At 46.1% G+C, this 16,545-nt stretch overlaps 2 protein-coding genes across 2 annotated transcripts in view; one reads left to right on the top strand and one right to left on the bottom strand.

Annotated features, from left to right (window-relative positions):
- Positions 1–13,016, bottom strand: part of PPIL6 (peptidylprolyl isomerase like 6) — a 36,291-nt gene extending 23,275 nt beyond the window's left edge. The window contains exons 1-5 of the mRNA XM_052645999.1: positions 12,894–13,016; positions 9,915–10,010; positions 5,491–5,679; positions 2,076–2,138; positions 1,831–1,978 (exon numbers count right to left, since the gene is read on the bottom strand). Coding sequence (XP_052501959.1) covers positions 1,831–1,978; positions 2,076–2,138; positions 5,491–5,679; positions 9,915–10,010; positions 12,894–13,016 — 619 coding nt within the window. The remainder of the gene's footprint in view (positions 1–1,830; positions 1,979–2,075; positions 2,139–5,490; positions 5,680–9,914; positions 10,011–12,893) is intronic.
- A 182-nt stretch (positions 13,017–13,198) lies between these two features.
- SMPD2 (sphingomyelin phosphodiesterase 2) lies at positions 13,199–16,445 on the top strand. Its single transcript, XM_052645872.1, has 10 exons — positions 13,199–13,686; positions 13,907–14,003; positions 14,100–14,176; positions 14,525–14,618; positions 14,760–14,849; positions 15,084–15,166; positions 15,296–15,428; positions 15,523–15,627; positions 15,804–15,957; positions 16,057–16,445. The coding sequence occupies exons 1-10, from the start codon at positions 13,637–13,639 to the stop codon at positions 16,443–16,445; spliced, it is 1,272 nt and encodes a 423-aa protein (XP_052501832.1). The 5' UTR covers positions 13,199–13,636.
- Positions 16,446–16,545: the final 100 nt, after the last annotated feature.

The raw sequence follows: 16,545 nt of genomic DNA, 5'->3' as shown, positions 1-16,545 counted from the left end.
TTGCAGAGACAGACACGACTGAGCGACTAAGCACAGCATAGCAGAATTCTTCATTATATTGCTATGCTGACTTAATTAATTCCCCATTGGTGAACATTTAGACTGTCTTTCATTTTTTGCTAATATAAGACAATCCTCAAGAGGGACCATAAAAATTTGCTGTATTCATGTGTACTGACGTGGGCTTTCCCAGTGCCTCAGGGGTAATGCAGCAGGCTTGTGTTTGACCCCCGGGTTGGGAAGGCACCTAAGAGGAGGAAGTGGTGACCCACTCCAGGACTCTTGCCTGAAAAATCCCATGGACAGAGGAGCCTGGCAGGCTGCAGTCCAAAGGGCTGCACAGAGCCAGACATGACTGAGCAACTGAGCGCACACACACACCCTGAGCGCACACGCACACACACTGAGCGCACACGCACACACCCTGAGCACACACACACACCCTGAGCGCACACGCACACACCCTGAGCGCACACACACACACCCTGAGCGCACACACACACACCCTGAGCGCACACGCACACACCCTGAGCGCACACACACACTGAGCACACACACACACCCTGAGCACACACACACACACCCTGAGCGCACACGCACACACACTGAGCACACACACACACACCCTGAGCACACACACACACACACTGAGCGCACACACACACACTGAGCACACACACACACACCCTGAGCGCACACGCACACACCCTGAGCGCACACGCACACACACTGAGCGCACACGCACACACTGAGCACACACACACACACCCTGACATGACCAGGCTTTCCAGGTGGCGCTAGTGGTAAAGAACCCGCCTGCCGATGTAGGAGATGTAAGAAACATGGGTTCGATCCCTGGGTTGGAAATATCCCCGGGAGCAGGGCATGGCAGCCCATTCCAGTATTCTTGCCTGGAGAACCCCATGGACAGAGAAGCCTGGCAGGCTACAGTCCATAGGGTCGCAAAAAGGCAGACACGATTGAAGTGATTTAGCACATACCATAAATATTAAGTAGAAAAACACTGGATTAGAAACAGTACTGGTGATATCTCATTTTGGAGAAGCTGATTTACATTCAAGAGCGGATTTACATACAAGATACTTGGATTAAATCTATATTTTTCTCCTCATCAGCCTGAGAATGTTCCAGATTGTAGAAAAATAATGAAACATTATTAATTTAAGCCTTTGCATATTTCATCAAGTTCAAGAAAATCTCCTTCCACACTAAACCAATTATTTTCAAATTGCTGCCTGATTGCTCCCTATGGGATATCTCCTAAAAGGCCTCAAAAATTGAATTTTGTGTTGCTAATCAAGGTACCTCCTTTGTGTAAAGCCAGAGGACTGACCTGGAAAGAAAGCAAAGATGGAGATCAAAATGCTTTTGATCTTATTTCAGTGGTAACAGTGTAACATCTTTGGTGAGAAATAAGCTGTTTTTCATTTATTCTGTTTTCAAATTCCTGCCTTTAGTATGTTTCTTAAAAGCACTGTATTTTCCATATACTTTATTTTTAGGTGAGCATTTAAAATTATCTTTTGGTTAAAAAAATGTTACCCATCCTACTTTTTTATATCACTTTTTAATCTGGAATATTCCTAGTAACACACTTTATATTTAATAATGATGGAATTTTTAAAAAGAGTATGAATATCTTATCATTTGACCATCATTTAAATATATCTATATAACATATAATGTTAAATATATTCTAATTCTATATGAATTTCAAAGAGGCATATAAACAGAGTTTGGATATTTGGATTTGATGTTGCAACTATGTTGTATTTAAGGTTTCAATTTAAATAGTTTAAAAAAACTCACCTCCTCCTTGTACCCAGCCATTCCTTACCACTCGATGGAAAATGGAACCTGTGTAATGTAGCTTGATGCCACTTTGGGAAAACCCTGCTTTTCCTGTGCACAAGATCTGAAAATTTTTACATGTTTTGGGACATGTATCAGAATATAGCTAAAAATAAAGATAAAAGTTTTCAAAGATTAAACATTTTGATAGAGATTCTCACTCTCCCCAACTTATTAAAAAACAACCACCAAAATCCTCTTACCTCAAAAATCAATCTTCCAATTGGATAAAGATCAATAGAAATGTCCAAGAACACAAAATTATGCTATTAAAATTAAAGAGAAGAAGGTAATGCAGGTCAGTGTTTCGGAAGAAAGTTTTAGAAGTGACCAGAAATACAACATAATAATGTTTTCAGTGTTAAGATGACGGACAGCATTAACATAGATGATGTAAGAGCAAAACCAAACGAATGACTTTAAAGTCTGCTCCATTTTATTATACTACAATTTTATAACCTAAGTAACATGCTTTTTAAAACCTTTCAGTAGTAAATTGCATTAACCTATCACACAAGGCTGAGAACACACGGCCTAAATAGCAACCACATCACAACTGGGTGTGGAAAGGGATCAGTCCCTTTGGGAGAAAGAGCAGACTGGGAAGCCTTTTCTTTCCTGAGTAATTCTGGAAAAAGATCCACATGAGCCCATAGGTTTGGTTACTGTGTGTTCTGGATTTTCAAAAACTGCACAGATTAGCTAAGCAGAGCCACACTACGGTCTTTCTGAGTAGAAAAATAAGGCCACTGTATGCATAGGTACTATGCCAGGGGTAGGGAAGAGAGGATGCTGTAACTTTTTAGTTCTTTCTTTCATGACCTCATACTCCCAGATGCCCCAAGCTCTTATTTTCAATTGACGTCCTTTCTGGTAGAGGCAGCTAACATTTGTGAGCCCTTGTCTAGCCCTACAAAGAGGCACCCAAAATGAAAACACTGTTCTCCATCACATTGGCATTCATTTTGGTAGCAAACCACATCTAATAGAATACACTGCAACTCTTAGGCACCATTCTCCTACGTAAAAATGCTGGCTGATTGAACAAGTACATAATTTGCCCTGCCTTATTTCTTAAGAATCTAGGAGGCATAAACGAAATCACTTCTAAATGTATCACTATCATTATTTTATGTCACTCTAAGCTCTTTTTTTCGGAGAAGGCAATGGCACCCCACTGCAGTACTCTTGCCTGGAAAATCCCATGGACTGAGGAGCCTGGTGGGCTGCAGTCCATGGGGTCGCTAAGAGTCAGACACGACTGAGCGACTTCCCTTTCACTTTTCACTGTCATGCATTGGAGAAGGAAATGGCAACCCACTCCAGTGTTCTTGCCTGGAGAATCCCAGGGGTGCGGGAGCCTGGTGGGCTGCCGTCTTGGGGTCGCACAGAGTTGGACACGCCTGAAGCGACTTAGCAGCAGCAGCAGCGGCTCTTTTTTAAATTAAAGACTAAGATAGTATTATAATACCTGGTATCCAGGAATGAAGTATTTCTATCCATACTATTAATAATTATGATTATATGTGTGCCTCTCTCCTTCTGTATTACAAGTTCTTAATTATAAAAGAATATTATAACTTTAAGAGGCTTAATATGGTAAGCTTCACAGGTTTAGGAGGAAAAAGTTATGACTGACTTCTAAAATGCGTGAGTCCATTCAGGGATTATTAAACTTCCCTGGACATCAATATATTATCTTTATGTGGTTGTCAAGTGTAGATAATTTTAGAAATCCTAATGAAAACAGAAAAAGTGACTTTTAACACAAGGTAATGTCACCTATCAGCCAAACCTAATTATTTACTCTATCATTCCAAACCAGAAGTAAACAAGTCTCCCTGGGTTGAACTCAGCATGAAAAATCTAGCCTCTGGGCAAAAAACCCAAGGATTTTCTCTAGAATCTGGGTCCTCTTTCCTCACCCACTAATTAATTCAGGCTGCCATTATTTCTAGCCCACACTACTCCAGCAGCTTTCCAAATGGCCACCCTGCCATTAAGCTTTCCCTGCGCCACCCTGTTTGGCCTCAGCCCTGAACTTTTTTCTAAAACACTAAAGAAGGTTATGTCATACTTCTGATGAAAAGTTCTGTTCGCCTGCTTTCTTCTAGATAAAATCAAACTCCCTGGTTAAGAGTGGACAGTAAGTTCAACCTTTTCTTAGTGGATCTGGTTTTGGAGGTTTTCTGTTTTTTGTTTTTGTAAAACAAAAAAATAGGAAAGGAAAGCAGCTTTCCTATTTGGGAAACTCCTCCGAGTTGCACCAGCCTCTGCAGAACATTCTGTCTTTCCCCACCATGTGAGAGCCAGGGTGTGGGCACATAACCTGGGCTTGACTGGTCAGGTGCTTCTGCCTGGGGCCTTCGACCTCTGGGGAGCGGCACAGACCCAAGAAGAACAGAGAAGTTATGCTCTGCGAAGGCGGCAGGGAGACCCAAGGGCCAGCAGGCACACATGGCAGCACCCTGGCTGCACTTGCCTGGGGCGTGACTCTGGCCATGTTTTCCCGCTGCCAGGTCTCCCTTGGTCCCTGCCTGCTTTCCAAAGCTGGCTCTCCAAATTCCTGTCAGTTGTGGATTTACCAACATCCCTCAGTACATACTTTTTCTCCTTAAGTTAATCAGAACAGCTTGGTACCGTTGGCACCAAGAATCCCGACTGATGCTCTCATTTCCCCAGCCTCCGTCCCACTCATTCGGGCCGCCTTACTGTCCTCTGCCGTCCCCAGAGCACACCATGTAGTTTGAGACTCTTGGCCCTTTGGGAATGAACTGCTATGAATGTTAAATTCCTCTCCACGCCTTAGAGTTTAGAGCATTTTGCAAGTGTACTGTTTATTCAACAAAATATTCACTGAGCACCTCCTATGTTTCAGGTTCTGTTCAAGGCAGTGGTTGAATAAGGGTGAATGAGACAAGGTCTTGGCCATTGCATGGCTCAGATCATAGCTCTGGGTCTTTATGTAGGCACAGGCCACCATGGGCATGACATGATTTTCAGCATGTGGCAGCTGTTGCTGCAACAAGGTTCATGAGCAAAACTGCATCCGTTTACCAGCCTCATGGAGGTGGCCCATCCCACCCTGATGTCTGTCTCTTGCTCTCTGGACCTCAAGCTTCATGACCGTCCTCTACCATTGGAAACCCGCAGGGCCATCGCTCGCTGCTCCTCCTGCCACCTGGGTGTCACCTTTCTTCTCAGACTTGCCAGTCTCTCCGTGCAGGAGCTCTCACTTAGGTGTTACAACATACTAATCAAGATATTTCATGCTCAAAGTGAGTAAAGGATAGGTTTGACTTTGTCTGAGGGAGGAGGTCTTAATATTTTTAAATAGATGCCAATTAACGCACATAAGCTTCTCGTGGAGAGTTGAAATGTTTGAACAGGGATGCTTCTTCTGCCTGTGCCATCTACCTGCTGTGAGATAGGCTGGCTTTACATACCACCAAGCCAAACCCCACCAGTTCTTTGCAACTAAAGATCACAAGTTCATTGAGAACTTAACCTAGTCCTTTTATATTCCCTTTACTAGGTTTATCAGTAATTAGTGCTTAATCAATATAAATGCTCAAAGATTCCACTATTTTCCTTTTTTAAAAAATTAGCATAACTTGCCTTGGTGTCTCTTAAGAATTTGGCAGAATAATCCACAGTAAGTGCTTCGTAAAGTGCAGGAGGCTTAAAATCAACTATATCCCATACTTTGTGGGCCCATTTCTGTAGATCAAGTGCATCACCCAGGAGCTTATCATTAATATAACACATCACATAGGAAGAATATTCCCAGACTTCATTCTTAAGTTCCTGTAAAGGAAAAGGGCCAAAAAAAAAAAAATTAATGGGGGATGGGGATGGGGAGTGAACCTTGCTAAACCCACAAGCCAGAGCTTCAATCAATCCCAGGACTGAACCTTTAAAAAAAATGTATTTTTTGCCATCTTTCAGAATTTTGCTCTCAAAGGGAATTTAAGAACATTTCAAAACTCTGAAGGTGCTGAAATCAATAACCTAAAAGTAATCTTTAGAATGGTACAATCTCAGAAAATAGATGGTAATCTGGTAATAAAAGTCAGTGTGCATAGCATACTTGTTATATATGAATATAAAAACAAAATGCAGTCCTCTAGCTTCATTTCCGGAGCACATTTTACTGTACACATACTTGGTTAGGGGTCCTAAATAAGACACGGTTTTCAATGCCAAGGATGGAAAAGAGTGCTTTTTGATGGAGGGAAGTCAGACCAGGTGAGGAAATGTCTCCTGAGGGCCAGCAGGGTTTCTGGGACACATGAGGGGCAATGAGGAAGGTAACTCACCTTCTTTAACACTTTTAAGTCCTAAGCCCTTCAAAATTAAGTGTGTAAGTGTTTTCATCCACACAACAGTGACGGCCAGTGTGTTAAACCTCAGTGTGTGGCCACTGAGTAACGTCACCTCGGAGGAGATCTGGTTTATTATTACCCAGTGCCAGTCCTGGCAAAACTATGCATCATCTGGGACAGCTGTTCTCCAGTTTTAGTGGGGAGTCAGAATCATACCTGAGCCCCACCACAAGTTTCCGATTCTGGGATGGGGCCTGAGAGTGTTTTTTTTTTTTTTTTACCAGCATCCCATGAGATGCTTCCAATTTGCCTTGATTCATGGACCTAACATTCCAGGTTCCTATGCAATATTGCTCTTTACAGCATCGAACCTTGCTTCTATCACCAGTCCCATCCACAACTGGGTGTTGCTTTTGCTTTGGCTTCATCCCTTCATTCTTTCTGGAATTATTTCTCCACTGATCACCAGTAGCATATTGGGCACCTACCGACTTGGGGAGTTCATCTTTCAGTGTCCTATCTTTTTGCCTTTTCATACTGTTCATGGGGTTCTCAAGGCAAGAATACTGAAATGGTTTGCCCTTCTCCAGTGGACCACATTCTGTCAGGCTATGGTTTTTCCAGTGGCCATGTATGGATGTGAGAGTTGGACTATAAAGAAAGCTCAGAGCTGAAGAATTGATGCTTTTGAATTGTGGTGTTGGAGAAGATTCTTGAGCATCCCTTGGACTGCAAGGAGATCCAACCAGTCCATCCTAAAGGAGATCAGTCCTGGGTGTTCATTGGAAGGACTGATGCTGAAGCTGAAACTCCAATACTTTGGCCACCTGATGCAAAGAGCTGACTCATTTGAAAATACCCTGATGCTGGGAGGGATTAGGGGCAGGAGGAGAAGGGGATGACACAGGATGAGATGGTTGGATGTCATCACCGACTCGATGGGCATGAGTTTGAGTAGATTCCAGGAGTTGGTGATGGACAGGGAGGCCTGGCGTGCTGTGGTTCATAGGCTCACAAAGAGTCGGACACGACTGAGCGACGGAACTGAACTGAACATGAGATGCTGCTGCTGCTGGTCTGGAGACTGCACTTGAAGAAATGCCAGTTTGGGGAATGGCCTGCCTTTAGCTGCCAACATGCTCCATTCCCGGCTCCTGTCCCAGGAGGAGCTCACTTCCAGTTCCTCACTTGTTCATGCTGAACTGTCCATCACTGAGATAGCCCCTGGGTCAGTACTCCCTGGAATGTTGACATTTATCAGGGGTCTCCCATTTTACAGGACACAAAACTTGAAAAAGGAGAGGAAAAGTTTACCTGTGGATATTTTAGTTAGCCTGGCAGGAGAAACGCAGGAACAAACAGACTTTATTGGGAAGCTGAAGGCTATTACATGCCTTCTCTGGGTGTCTTCTATATATAAGGAGCCCTCATCCCTGCCTCAAGATAGCGGGCTGGACCCGATGGTTTCTAGGGCTTCCCAGCACTAAGATGTATGATGCTCCCCTTTTTGGAGGTGGGGGAAAGGCCTTCCCGAAGGTTCAGAAGCCATCCCTCAGAGTTGGCGTTACATTCTGCTGAAGCATAAGGCCACCTCAGACTAACCTCATATGTGCTAAGAAGCACTACGTATAACATAAGACAGTGCTCTTTTTTTAAAAAAATATTTATGTATTTGGCTGTGCTGCATCGCAGTTGTAGCACACGGGACCTTTTAGTTGTGGTATGCAGCATCTTTAGTCGTGGCATGCAAACTCTTAGTTGCAGCATGTGGGGATCTAGTTCCCTGATCAGGAATCAAACCCACGCCCCTGCACTGGTAGTTCGAAGTCTTAGCCACTGGACCTCCAGGGAAGTCCGATGACAGTGCTTTTGTAGGAGAACAAAAGACTGAAGAGGAAGAAGAGGTTAAGGTGGCAAGTATCCAGGAGATGAGGGTCGGGTGGAGGTGGAGAAAAGAAAGACAGGAGTTAAAGGGTATGTGGGAAGAAGCAGCAGTAATGATCTAGGAAGCCTCATTGAGCCCCCGTGAGAAAAGCAGGAGAGAACACAAAACATCTCAACGTCAGCAACCCAGACTGACAGGTCAGAAACTGCAGAATAGAACCCATGCCAGTCTTCCCAGTATGGTGGGAATATGGAAAAGAATGGGTACAAACCTCGAAGTATGAAATCATGGCTCTCTTGTAGGTGGAGAACATGGTATGATCGGCAGTTTAGGAAGTTTGATGATAAATATTAAGAAAAACATTGTTTTACGTTAGAGTGCCCAACTGTCTGGGTTTGCCTCAGACCATCCTAGCTTAAATCAACCCTGTATATTCATTGGAAGGACGGATACTAAAGCTGAAGCCCCAATACTTTGACCACCTGATCCAAAGAGCCAACTCATTGAAAAAGACCCTGATTCTGGGAAAGATTGAGGGCAGAAGGAGAAGGAGACAACACAGGATGAGATGGTTGGATGGCATCACCAACTCAACGGACCAAACAAACTCCAGCAGATAGTGAAGGACAGGGAAGCCTGGCAGGCTACAGTCCATGGGGTTCAGAGAGTCAGACATGCCTTAACAACTGAATAACAACAACAATCCCAGCTTTAGCAATGAAATTTGTGCATCCCAGGAAACCCCTCCAATCCAGGCAAACCAGGACCATTGGTCACCATAGCTGTTGTAATGATTAGAGTTAATATTTATAGAAGTCATTAGAATAGAGCCTGGCATATAATAAGCACCATAGGCTAAGTGTCTGTTATATTTCTATTCGAATTACAATGAAAATGTACTGTGGCTGTGAAAATGGTATAAGACTTAAATGGTATTCTTAACTTTATCTTGCACTATTCATGTGACTGGGGAGACAGTGATCTTGTAAAGCAGCACAGTCTGCATAATAATCACAGGACATCCTCATGCAGTCAAACACAGGACAATCAAAACTGCTCTGATCAGGAGAAATGCGATCTCATCAACCACTGAGAGATGGGGTGGGGCAGGGAAACCAGGACTGGGACTCTTTACAGGACTGGGCCAGGAGATGTATCCATTCTAGTCTGCCCCCAACACGAGCTGTAACAGAGCCAGGATGCCACCTTAGAATCCTTCATATCGCGTGTTCCAGGCAGCACTACCAGTTAATTAGGGTTGGCACTCAAGAGGAAACCAATCTGCCATCTCTGGATAATCTCTGCCAGCCTTAGGGCCTGGGGTCCTCAAGGGGTACTGTTATTAGGGAGAGTGCAGAGAAAGAAGCTCCCATTTGGACATGGTTATCCTGTGGGAAGCTGATGCCTGCCCTCAGAGCTCCCCTGGGACCCCACATGCTCTCCTGCTGTTTCTGTGCTGGATACCACTGAAACCTTCCAGAATTCGGGCCTAAAAGAGTACCAAGCCATAGTAACCTGAGTGCCAGGGTGTCACAGGAAGTAGGACAAGTGATATGCAGGGAAAGAGGGATAGTCATCAGCAAAAGTAAATATCAGCATTGACAGTGTCAAACTTACCTTTATTGCTTGCCTTCCAAAAGAAAATCCTGGAAGTGTTTTACTTTTTCTTAATATCAGCTTGGTAAAATGACTGAAATAATTTAGGAAAAGTTAATTTAGAGAAATAAAATCTATTTGTATGAAAATTACTGCTTTTGTTTTTCCAAAGCAATGTATAGGTAAATAATTCAGACAAAACTTTGCTCATTTCCCATACCCCAAATATCCTTTACCCTTTTTTTCTCTTGTAGATATTGATGCCATGCAAATTCTTGAACAGGAATTATTATAGGATCTTCAAATTTGGATGGATAATTACTCTTCAGACTCTAGGTTTCAAAATAGAATATTATTTTAGAGTACATTCTCTTTTAAAGTAGAAATCATTCCCCCTGATTTTTATGGAGTCTTCAGGAAGTTTCACACAGTGTACAGCCAACTCACAAAGTCTGGCTTAGATGCCCCTTGCCAGCTCCCAGAGGGCCCTGTGCTTACCTCTATTAAGTCCCTCCCCAGGCCACACTTATTTGTCTCTCATCTGAAGAGAATAAGCTCCTTGAGGGCAAAGACTATGTCTTAGTTTCCCACTGGCCTCAATATTTGGTACACAGTAGACCATCCACACATAGCAACTGCATAAACAAGTGAACAAATGAGTTTATGCCAACAGTTTTGTGATCTGCCATGTTCTTTTAGGACCAGTTTTTCCCTAAATTAACTCTTACTACATCTCAGTGGAGCCATGAGTACTTTTAACTAAAAAAAAAAAAAAATTTTATTACTTTTAATTTACTAACATGGAGAATAACCAAAAGACATGGTTGTGGTTATAGCCCCTGGGGAAAAGAGAAGTAAATATTAAATATGTTTTGGTCTAGATATTGAGCATGTATTGACAATATATTTTGTTTTGTCTGTATGAATCAGAGAAAATTCTTTCTGGTTAACAATACCTGTTTAAAAAAAAAAGTTTTTTTAAATGTTAATGCTCCTTTTAATGTTATAGTTTGTCTTCTTCTAAAGCAAGAGAAGGCAGCACTTTTCTGAGCAGGTCTGAGGAGTAAATGAACCAACAGGGAAAAGTGTCAGCTGGCTGCTTCTGTCATGGTCTAAGGGGACACTGGCTTAGCACACTTCCTCAAGGGTGGATAGTGCAAGGGGGAGAAAGCCAGGACATGAGTGTACCCTGCCTTGGGACCAGGGGTAGCAAAAGAGGGCAACAGCAATGTGGCCACTGCCTTCCTAGACCACTGTACCCAACCAACAGCTGATTGGTCCTTTTTTCTCAATTCTAGTGTCTGTGCTTTGTCTGAGGCAGTCATGCAAGATGACTGCTGTTTCTCACTGAGGGACCACCTGGTATAACTAATAAGCCCAAGAGTTCTCAAATTAAGCATACTTAATCATACTTTCTTCATAATTTGTTCCAGAATGGACTATATTATGTAATACTACTCTTTATAAATCTAAGTCTTCCAGTTAATTAGGTATCGGAGATTGCCTACAAGTGATCATGTTGGAAATATATTCAAGGATCCTTTATTAACACAGAACTAACTGAATTTACATTGATATATTTTCATACTCAAATAGAGCTACAGTAGGCAAAAGCTTTAGAAAGTGAAAAACAACATTATTAATAAAATAAAGACGCTGTTTTCTTGACTTAGTGTCCTCTCTGACAGGGGTTGACAAGCTGATCAGCAGGCCAAATCTGGACCACTGCCTGTTTTTCTAAGACTTGAGAACTAAGAATAATTTTTAGATTTTTAAGCAGTTAAAAAAGAATCACAAGAAGAATCATTTCATGTCATGTGAAATTATATACGTTTAATTTCACTGTCCAGAATAAAAATTTTATTGGAAAACCACCATTCATTTACAAACCTTCTGTGGCTGCTTTTTGCACAAGGACAGAGTTTTGTAGTTACGACTGAGAGCCTGTGGCTCCAAAGGCCTAACAATTTTATGTATGGACTTTTTCAGAAAAAGATCTGCCAACATCTTCTCTACAGTATAAAGAAAACATGCTCCTTCAGATAAGGAACTAAGAAAAAGCAAAAGAAAAAAATCCCTCCAACTCATTAAATACAGTTGTGGGCCGTATAACTTTGCTGATCCCATCAGCCCAGCTAACACGGACTATTTTCACAGACTTCTTATCACTTGTTCTCTTCATCTTGAGACTTCACCTATTTCACAAATTAGTCACTATTTCCTGATTTGATATAAACTCAGAACTGTAACTCTGTTGCCTTGGAGCAGGCAAGAAGTTAGGAATTTCTTAAGATTTCTTCTATTTGGGAACATTTTGTGTCAAGTAATCCAGCTGGGTACTTTGGGAGATACAAACTTTAATAAGGCTTTGTCCTGTAGTATAGTATAGTTTTGAAGGAGAGAAGCTTGGCCTAATCTTATAACAGCATATCTGGAGCAAACCCCAAAGACATGCTGAATTTTACATTTTAACATTTCACATACTTCTACATTTCTCCTGTGTTCAGGTTATAGGAGTGCTGCAGCACTGCAGACCTGGCCAAATTCTTTCAGTTACTTAAAGTGTTTTTCATTTTACAATGTTCTGCTTATTTACAAAGAAATGTCTGGATTCTCCAGAGCACTTGGGGGTCATTTGTTAAGAAATCCCTTAAGCAACAATTCGACTGGGATGTAGTGACTGCTATAGAAAATTTAAAGGAAAAAACAGAAAACAACTCCCCCCGAATGAATGGCTTTCAAAAATCAGTTGGGGAAGGAGTTTGTAAAAAATCAGCTAGTTATATGGTAATATTTTGTTAGAATATTTTTAATTTAGTATAAATATCTAGAAATCTAATTAACTGTGTTTTCAATGACATTCAATTAATGATAATGTTGCTTGTTAAGTATTTTATGAAGTTATATGGTAATATTTTTTCCACGGAGCTTCAAAAGCTATAATTTCAATGAAAAATTAATGTGGAATAAAGTATGTGTTAATGTATAGATAGGAATCACCTTCCATTTCCAGCAAGGTTCTGAACGATTCCTTCACTCGAATCTCCCGTTAAAGGCAGCCCTTCTCGAAGTGGAACTCCTGCCCAGACCGGCACTTGTCACCTGCACGCTCCGATCAACCCCAGCCGGGACAACCCCTCCCTGAACCTCGACCCCCGCCACCAGGTAGTGCAAGACCGGGAAGCGGGTCGCACTTGCAGTTTCTTCGCAGTTACCTCAGCGGCGCTCTTAGCGATCTGAAAGCTGGAGCTCTTGAAAAGCCCCACCACCTTCACCTGAAGCGGCTGTTCGGGTGGCGACCGCGAGATGCATGGAACCGACTGCTGCTGGCTCGCCATGCCTGCGCGCGGGGACTCCTGGGGTCACAAACACTGCGCGTCGCCAGGGCAACCACCGCTCAGCCCGCCCCCGCCGCTCGCGGGGATGAGGGGGGCGGGGCGAGGGGAGGGGCGGTCGGCGAAGGCCGGGCCTTTCCTCAACTTTGCGCCTGTTGCTGTTGAGCCGGCGGAGAGGCGGGAGAGAGCCCATAAGCGGCGGCTACCAGGGACGAGCTTCGCAGAAAAGGAACACTGAGCCCACGTCCCGCGTGCCTCAGTCCGGTTCGCCGCTTCCCAGAACCTCGCCTGGGAGCCCCCACCCGCCCCCACCTCTGGGATCCCTCTGCCCCCGCCCAGGGTCCTCCAGCGCGGCCGTTGCCTCCGGTCAGCGCCAGACTTCACCGCAGAGCGCCTTTCCGGGTTGGCGCGCCGCCAGATTGGGGCCCCGCCGGCCGGTTGCCTGGGTAACGCGGGAATCCGCCCCCAGGCGCGTGCACTTGGGCGCCGCGGCCTTCCGGGGAGCGCGGGAGCCGGGCGGCCACCTGTACGCAGTGCCCCGATAGGAGACCGCCCCGCCCGTGTCCCCGCCGCGGCCGTCGCCCTGGAGGCCGAACCGTCCCGCGCCGCCGAGCGTCCGCGCCATGAAGCCCAACTTCACCCTGCGACTGAGGGTCTTTAACCTCAACTGCTGGTGAGTGCGCCCCGCAGCGCGGGTCTGAGGCCGCGTCCCCCCGGTATCCGCACTCCCAGAGGAAGGAGACCTTCCTCACATCCGGGCCACGGCGCTCCCCTGCCCTACAGCTTCGGGGTGCCAGCACCTCCACTGCCGGCCCCTGGCCCCAACTCCGGTACCGCCCCGGAGCGCCGAGCGCCCGCAGCCGTCACCTCCCCTCTGCGCTTCTCGTCCTCAGGGGCATTCCCTTCCTGAGCAAGCATCGCGCCGACCGCGTGAAGCGCCTGGGAGACTTTCTAAACATGGAGAGCTTCGACCTAGCTCTACTGGAGGAGGTGGGGTGCGGAACCGGGCTGCAGAGGGGGCAGCGGGGGTGGGGGCGCTCTCCTAGGGGGAAGGACCGGGAAGGTATCTTTAACCCCTTCCCCCAGGTGTGGAGTGAACAGGACTTCCAGTACTTGAGACAGAAGCTGTTGCCCACCTACCCAGCTGCACACTACTTCAGGAGGTGAGCAGCCGACTGGCCTGGAAGCCTAGTTTCAGACCTTGAGGTGCTTGGCCCTGCCAGCCCCTCCTCCCTATGCTGCCTGCACCCTACTTCCTCTCCCCCAGCATCCTCTCCTCTGGGTGTGGAAGCAGAAGGTAGAATGAGGAAAATCTAGCTCTACAGCTCATCAGACTTACTCTCAGGCTGTCCTATCACCCCACACAAACAACTAACACTTTGAGAACTTCCATCAGCTGCAGAGAGAGAAAAAAAAAAGTAGCTGATAAGAGCTGGGAGACAAGGGAGGGGGAAAGGGCTGGGTATTTTTCTCCCTGCTTTTGTGACTGCTAACCAGGATTTGGCTTTCAGCGGCATCATTGGCAGTGGTCTCTGTGTCTTCTCCAAACACCCAATCCAGGAATTCACCCAGCATGTCTTCACCCTCAATGGCTACCCCTACATGGTGAGCCTGATCTCCAACTGGTCCACTGCCCTCCCCCACCTCCTCTAACACATGGTAAAGGAGGTAACCTTCCCAGGACTGCAAGAGATGGGCAGAGAGAGGATGGCAGTGCTCTGAGTTCTGTCCCACTCCTGCCTGCAGATCCATCATTGTGACTGGTTCTGTGGGAAGGCTGTGGGGCTGCTGGTACTCCATCTAAGTGGCTTGGTGCTCAACGCCTACGTGACCCACGTGAGTGAAGCCCACAGTGCTTAGGGCTGGGAGAGGCAGCCTGGTCCTGGGAGGGAGAGAGGGGACGCCTTTGGTGGAGTCGCCTTGGGGTAAGTTGTAGGGGCAGGATTCCTAAAGTCAGTAGGGAAAGTTCACACATATTTTACCAAGCACCATGGCAAGTGACAAACTTGATTTACACTTGCCCTTGGGACCTTGAGTCTCACCTGTTACTGTCTCCTCTATCTTGTGCAGCTCCATGCGGAGTACAATCGACAGAAGGACATCTACCTAGCACATCGCGTGGCCCAAGCTTGGGAACTGGCCCAGTTCATCCAGTGTGTGAGCCTGGGCTTAACAGGGGAAATAGGGTGGGATCGAGGGACTGAGTGGTGGCTGTAAGGTCCTACTTTTAGGGCAGAACTGATGAGGGAAGAATTCCTGCCTCACCATCTTGATTCCTCCAGCCACACATCCAAGAAGGCTGATGTGGTTCTCTTGTGTGGGGACCTCAACTTGCACCCAAAGGACCTGGGCTGCCGCCTGCTGAAAGAGTGGACAGGGCTGCATGATGCCTATCTGGAGACCCGGGACTTCAAGGTTAGGACCTGTCTAATTATTTCCCCACCTACACCCTCAGCCTCTTTCCCTCCTCCTTCCCCTGCATCCTCACTCAAGCCCACTCTTCACCTAGGGTTCTGAAGAAGGCTGTACAATGGTACCCAAGAACTGCTATGTCAAGCACCAGGAGCTGGGGCCATTTCCCTTGGGCATCCGCATCGACTATATACTTTATAAGGTCAGGCCTCTCCCCGCCACACCCACCGTGTCTCTTCATCTGTCACTAGCCTGTGCTGATCCTTTGTCCAGCTGGTCTACTCTTAATGTCACTGGCATCTGGAGAATGGACAGCCAGGAACTGGTTCTCTGGAAACATACTTCCAAATAGAAGTTTCTCTTTGGCCCTTTTCCTAGGCAGTGTCTGGGCTATACATCTCCTGTAAGACTTTCAAAACTACTACAGGCCATGACCCTTACAGCGGCCCCCCCTTCTCTGATCATGAGGCCCTGATGGCTACTCTGTGTGTGAGACACAGCCCCCCCCAGCACAACCCCAGCCCTACCCATGGTGAGTCATCTGCATCCCTTCCTTTGGCCCTTCTGCACCACAGGTACCCGCTCCACTCTGACCGTTATTCTGCCTTCCCACTCTCCTGCCTTGTTGTAGGACCAGCAGAGAGCTCGCCATTGACCAGTGTGCTAAGGGAGGCCTGGGCAGAAGTGGACCAAGGCATGGCCCAGGCTCACTGGTGGGCCACCATGGCCGGCTATGCAGTTGGTCTAGGGCTTCTTTTCCTGGCGTTGCTGTGTGCCCTGGTGGCCGGAGGATGGATGAGGGAAGCTGCTCTACTGCTCTGGACCCCCAACGTAGGACTGGTGCTGGGGGCAGGTGCCTTCTACCTCTTCCACGTGCAGGAGGCCAAGGGCTTGTGTAAGACCCGGGCCGAGCTTCAGCATGTGCTGGGAAGGGCAAGAGAGGCCCAGGACCTGGGCCCAGAGTCCCAGCCAGCCCTGCTCCTAGGGCAGCAGGAGAGAGACAGAGCTGAGGAACAATAAAGCTTGACACTTTTGTGGCTCGGCCTTTTCCCTTATAGAGGCAGTGACTGGGGTCAGGGGTCAGTGTGACTGTCACAGTGTAGACCTTTGGGCTCCCACC

This window comes from Budorcas taxicolor, chromosome 9 (genome assembly GCF_023091745.1).
Source record: "Budorcas taxicolor isolate Tak-1 chromosome 9, Takin1.1, whole genome shotgun sequence".
NCBI classification, from domain to species: Eukaryota; Metazoa; Chordata; class Mammalia; order Artiodactyla; family Bovidae; genus Budorcas; species Budorcas taxicolor.
The sequence above is the reverse complement of the archived record's forward strand: the minus strand, read 5'-3'. Positions and strand labels throughout refer to the sequence as shown.

Coding starts and splice junctions, on each gene's coding strand:
- SMPD2 (XM_052645872.1), top strand. CDS start 13,637: ATGAAGCCCAACTTCACCCTGCGACTGAGGGTCTTTAACCTCAACTGC. Junction 14,850..15,083: donor TCAACGCCTACGTGACCCAC/GTGAGTGAAGCC, acceptor TATCTTGTGCAG/CTCCATGCGGAGTACAATCG. Junction 15,167..15,295: donor GAACTGGCCCAGTTCATCCA/GTGTGTGAGCCT, acceptor TGATTCCTCCAG/CCACACATCCAAGAAGGCTG.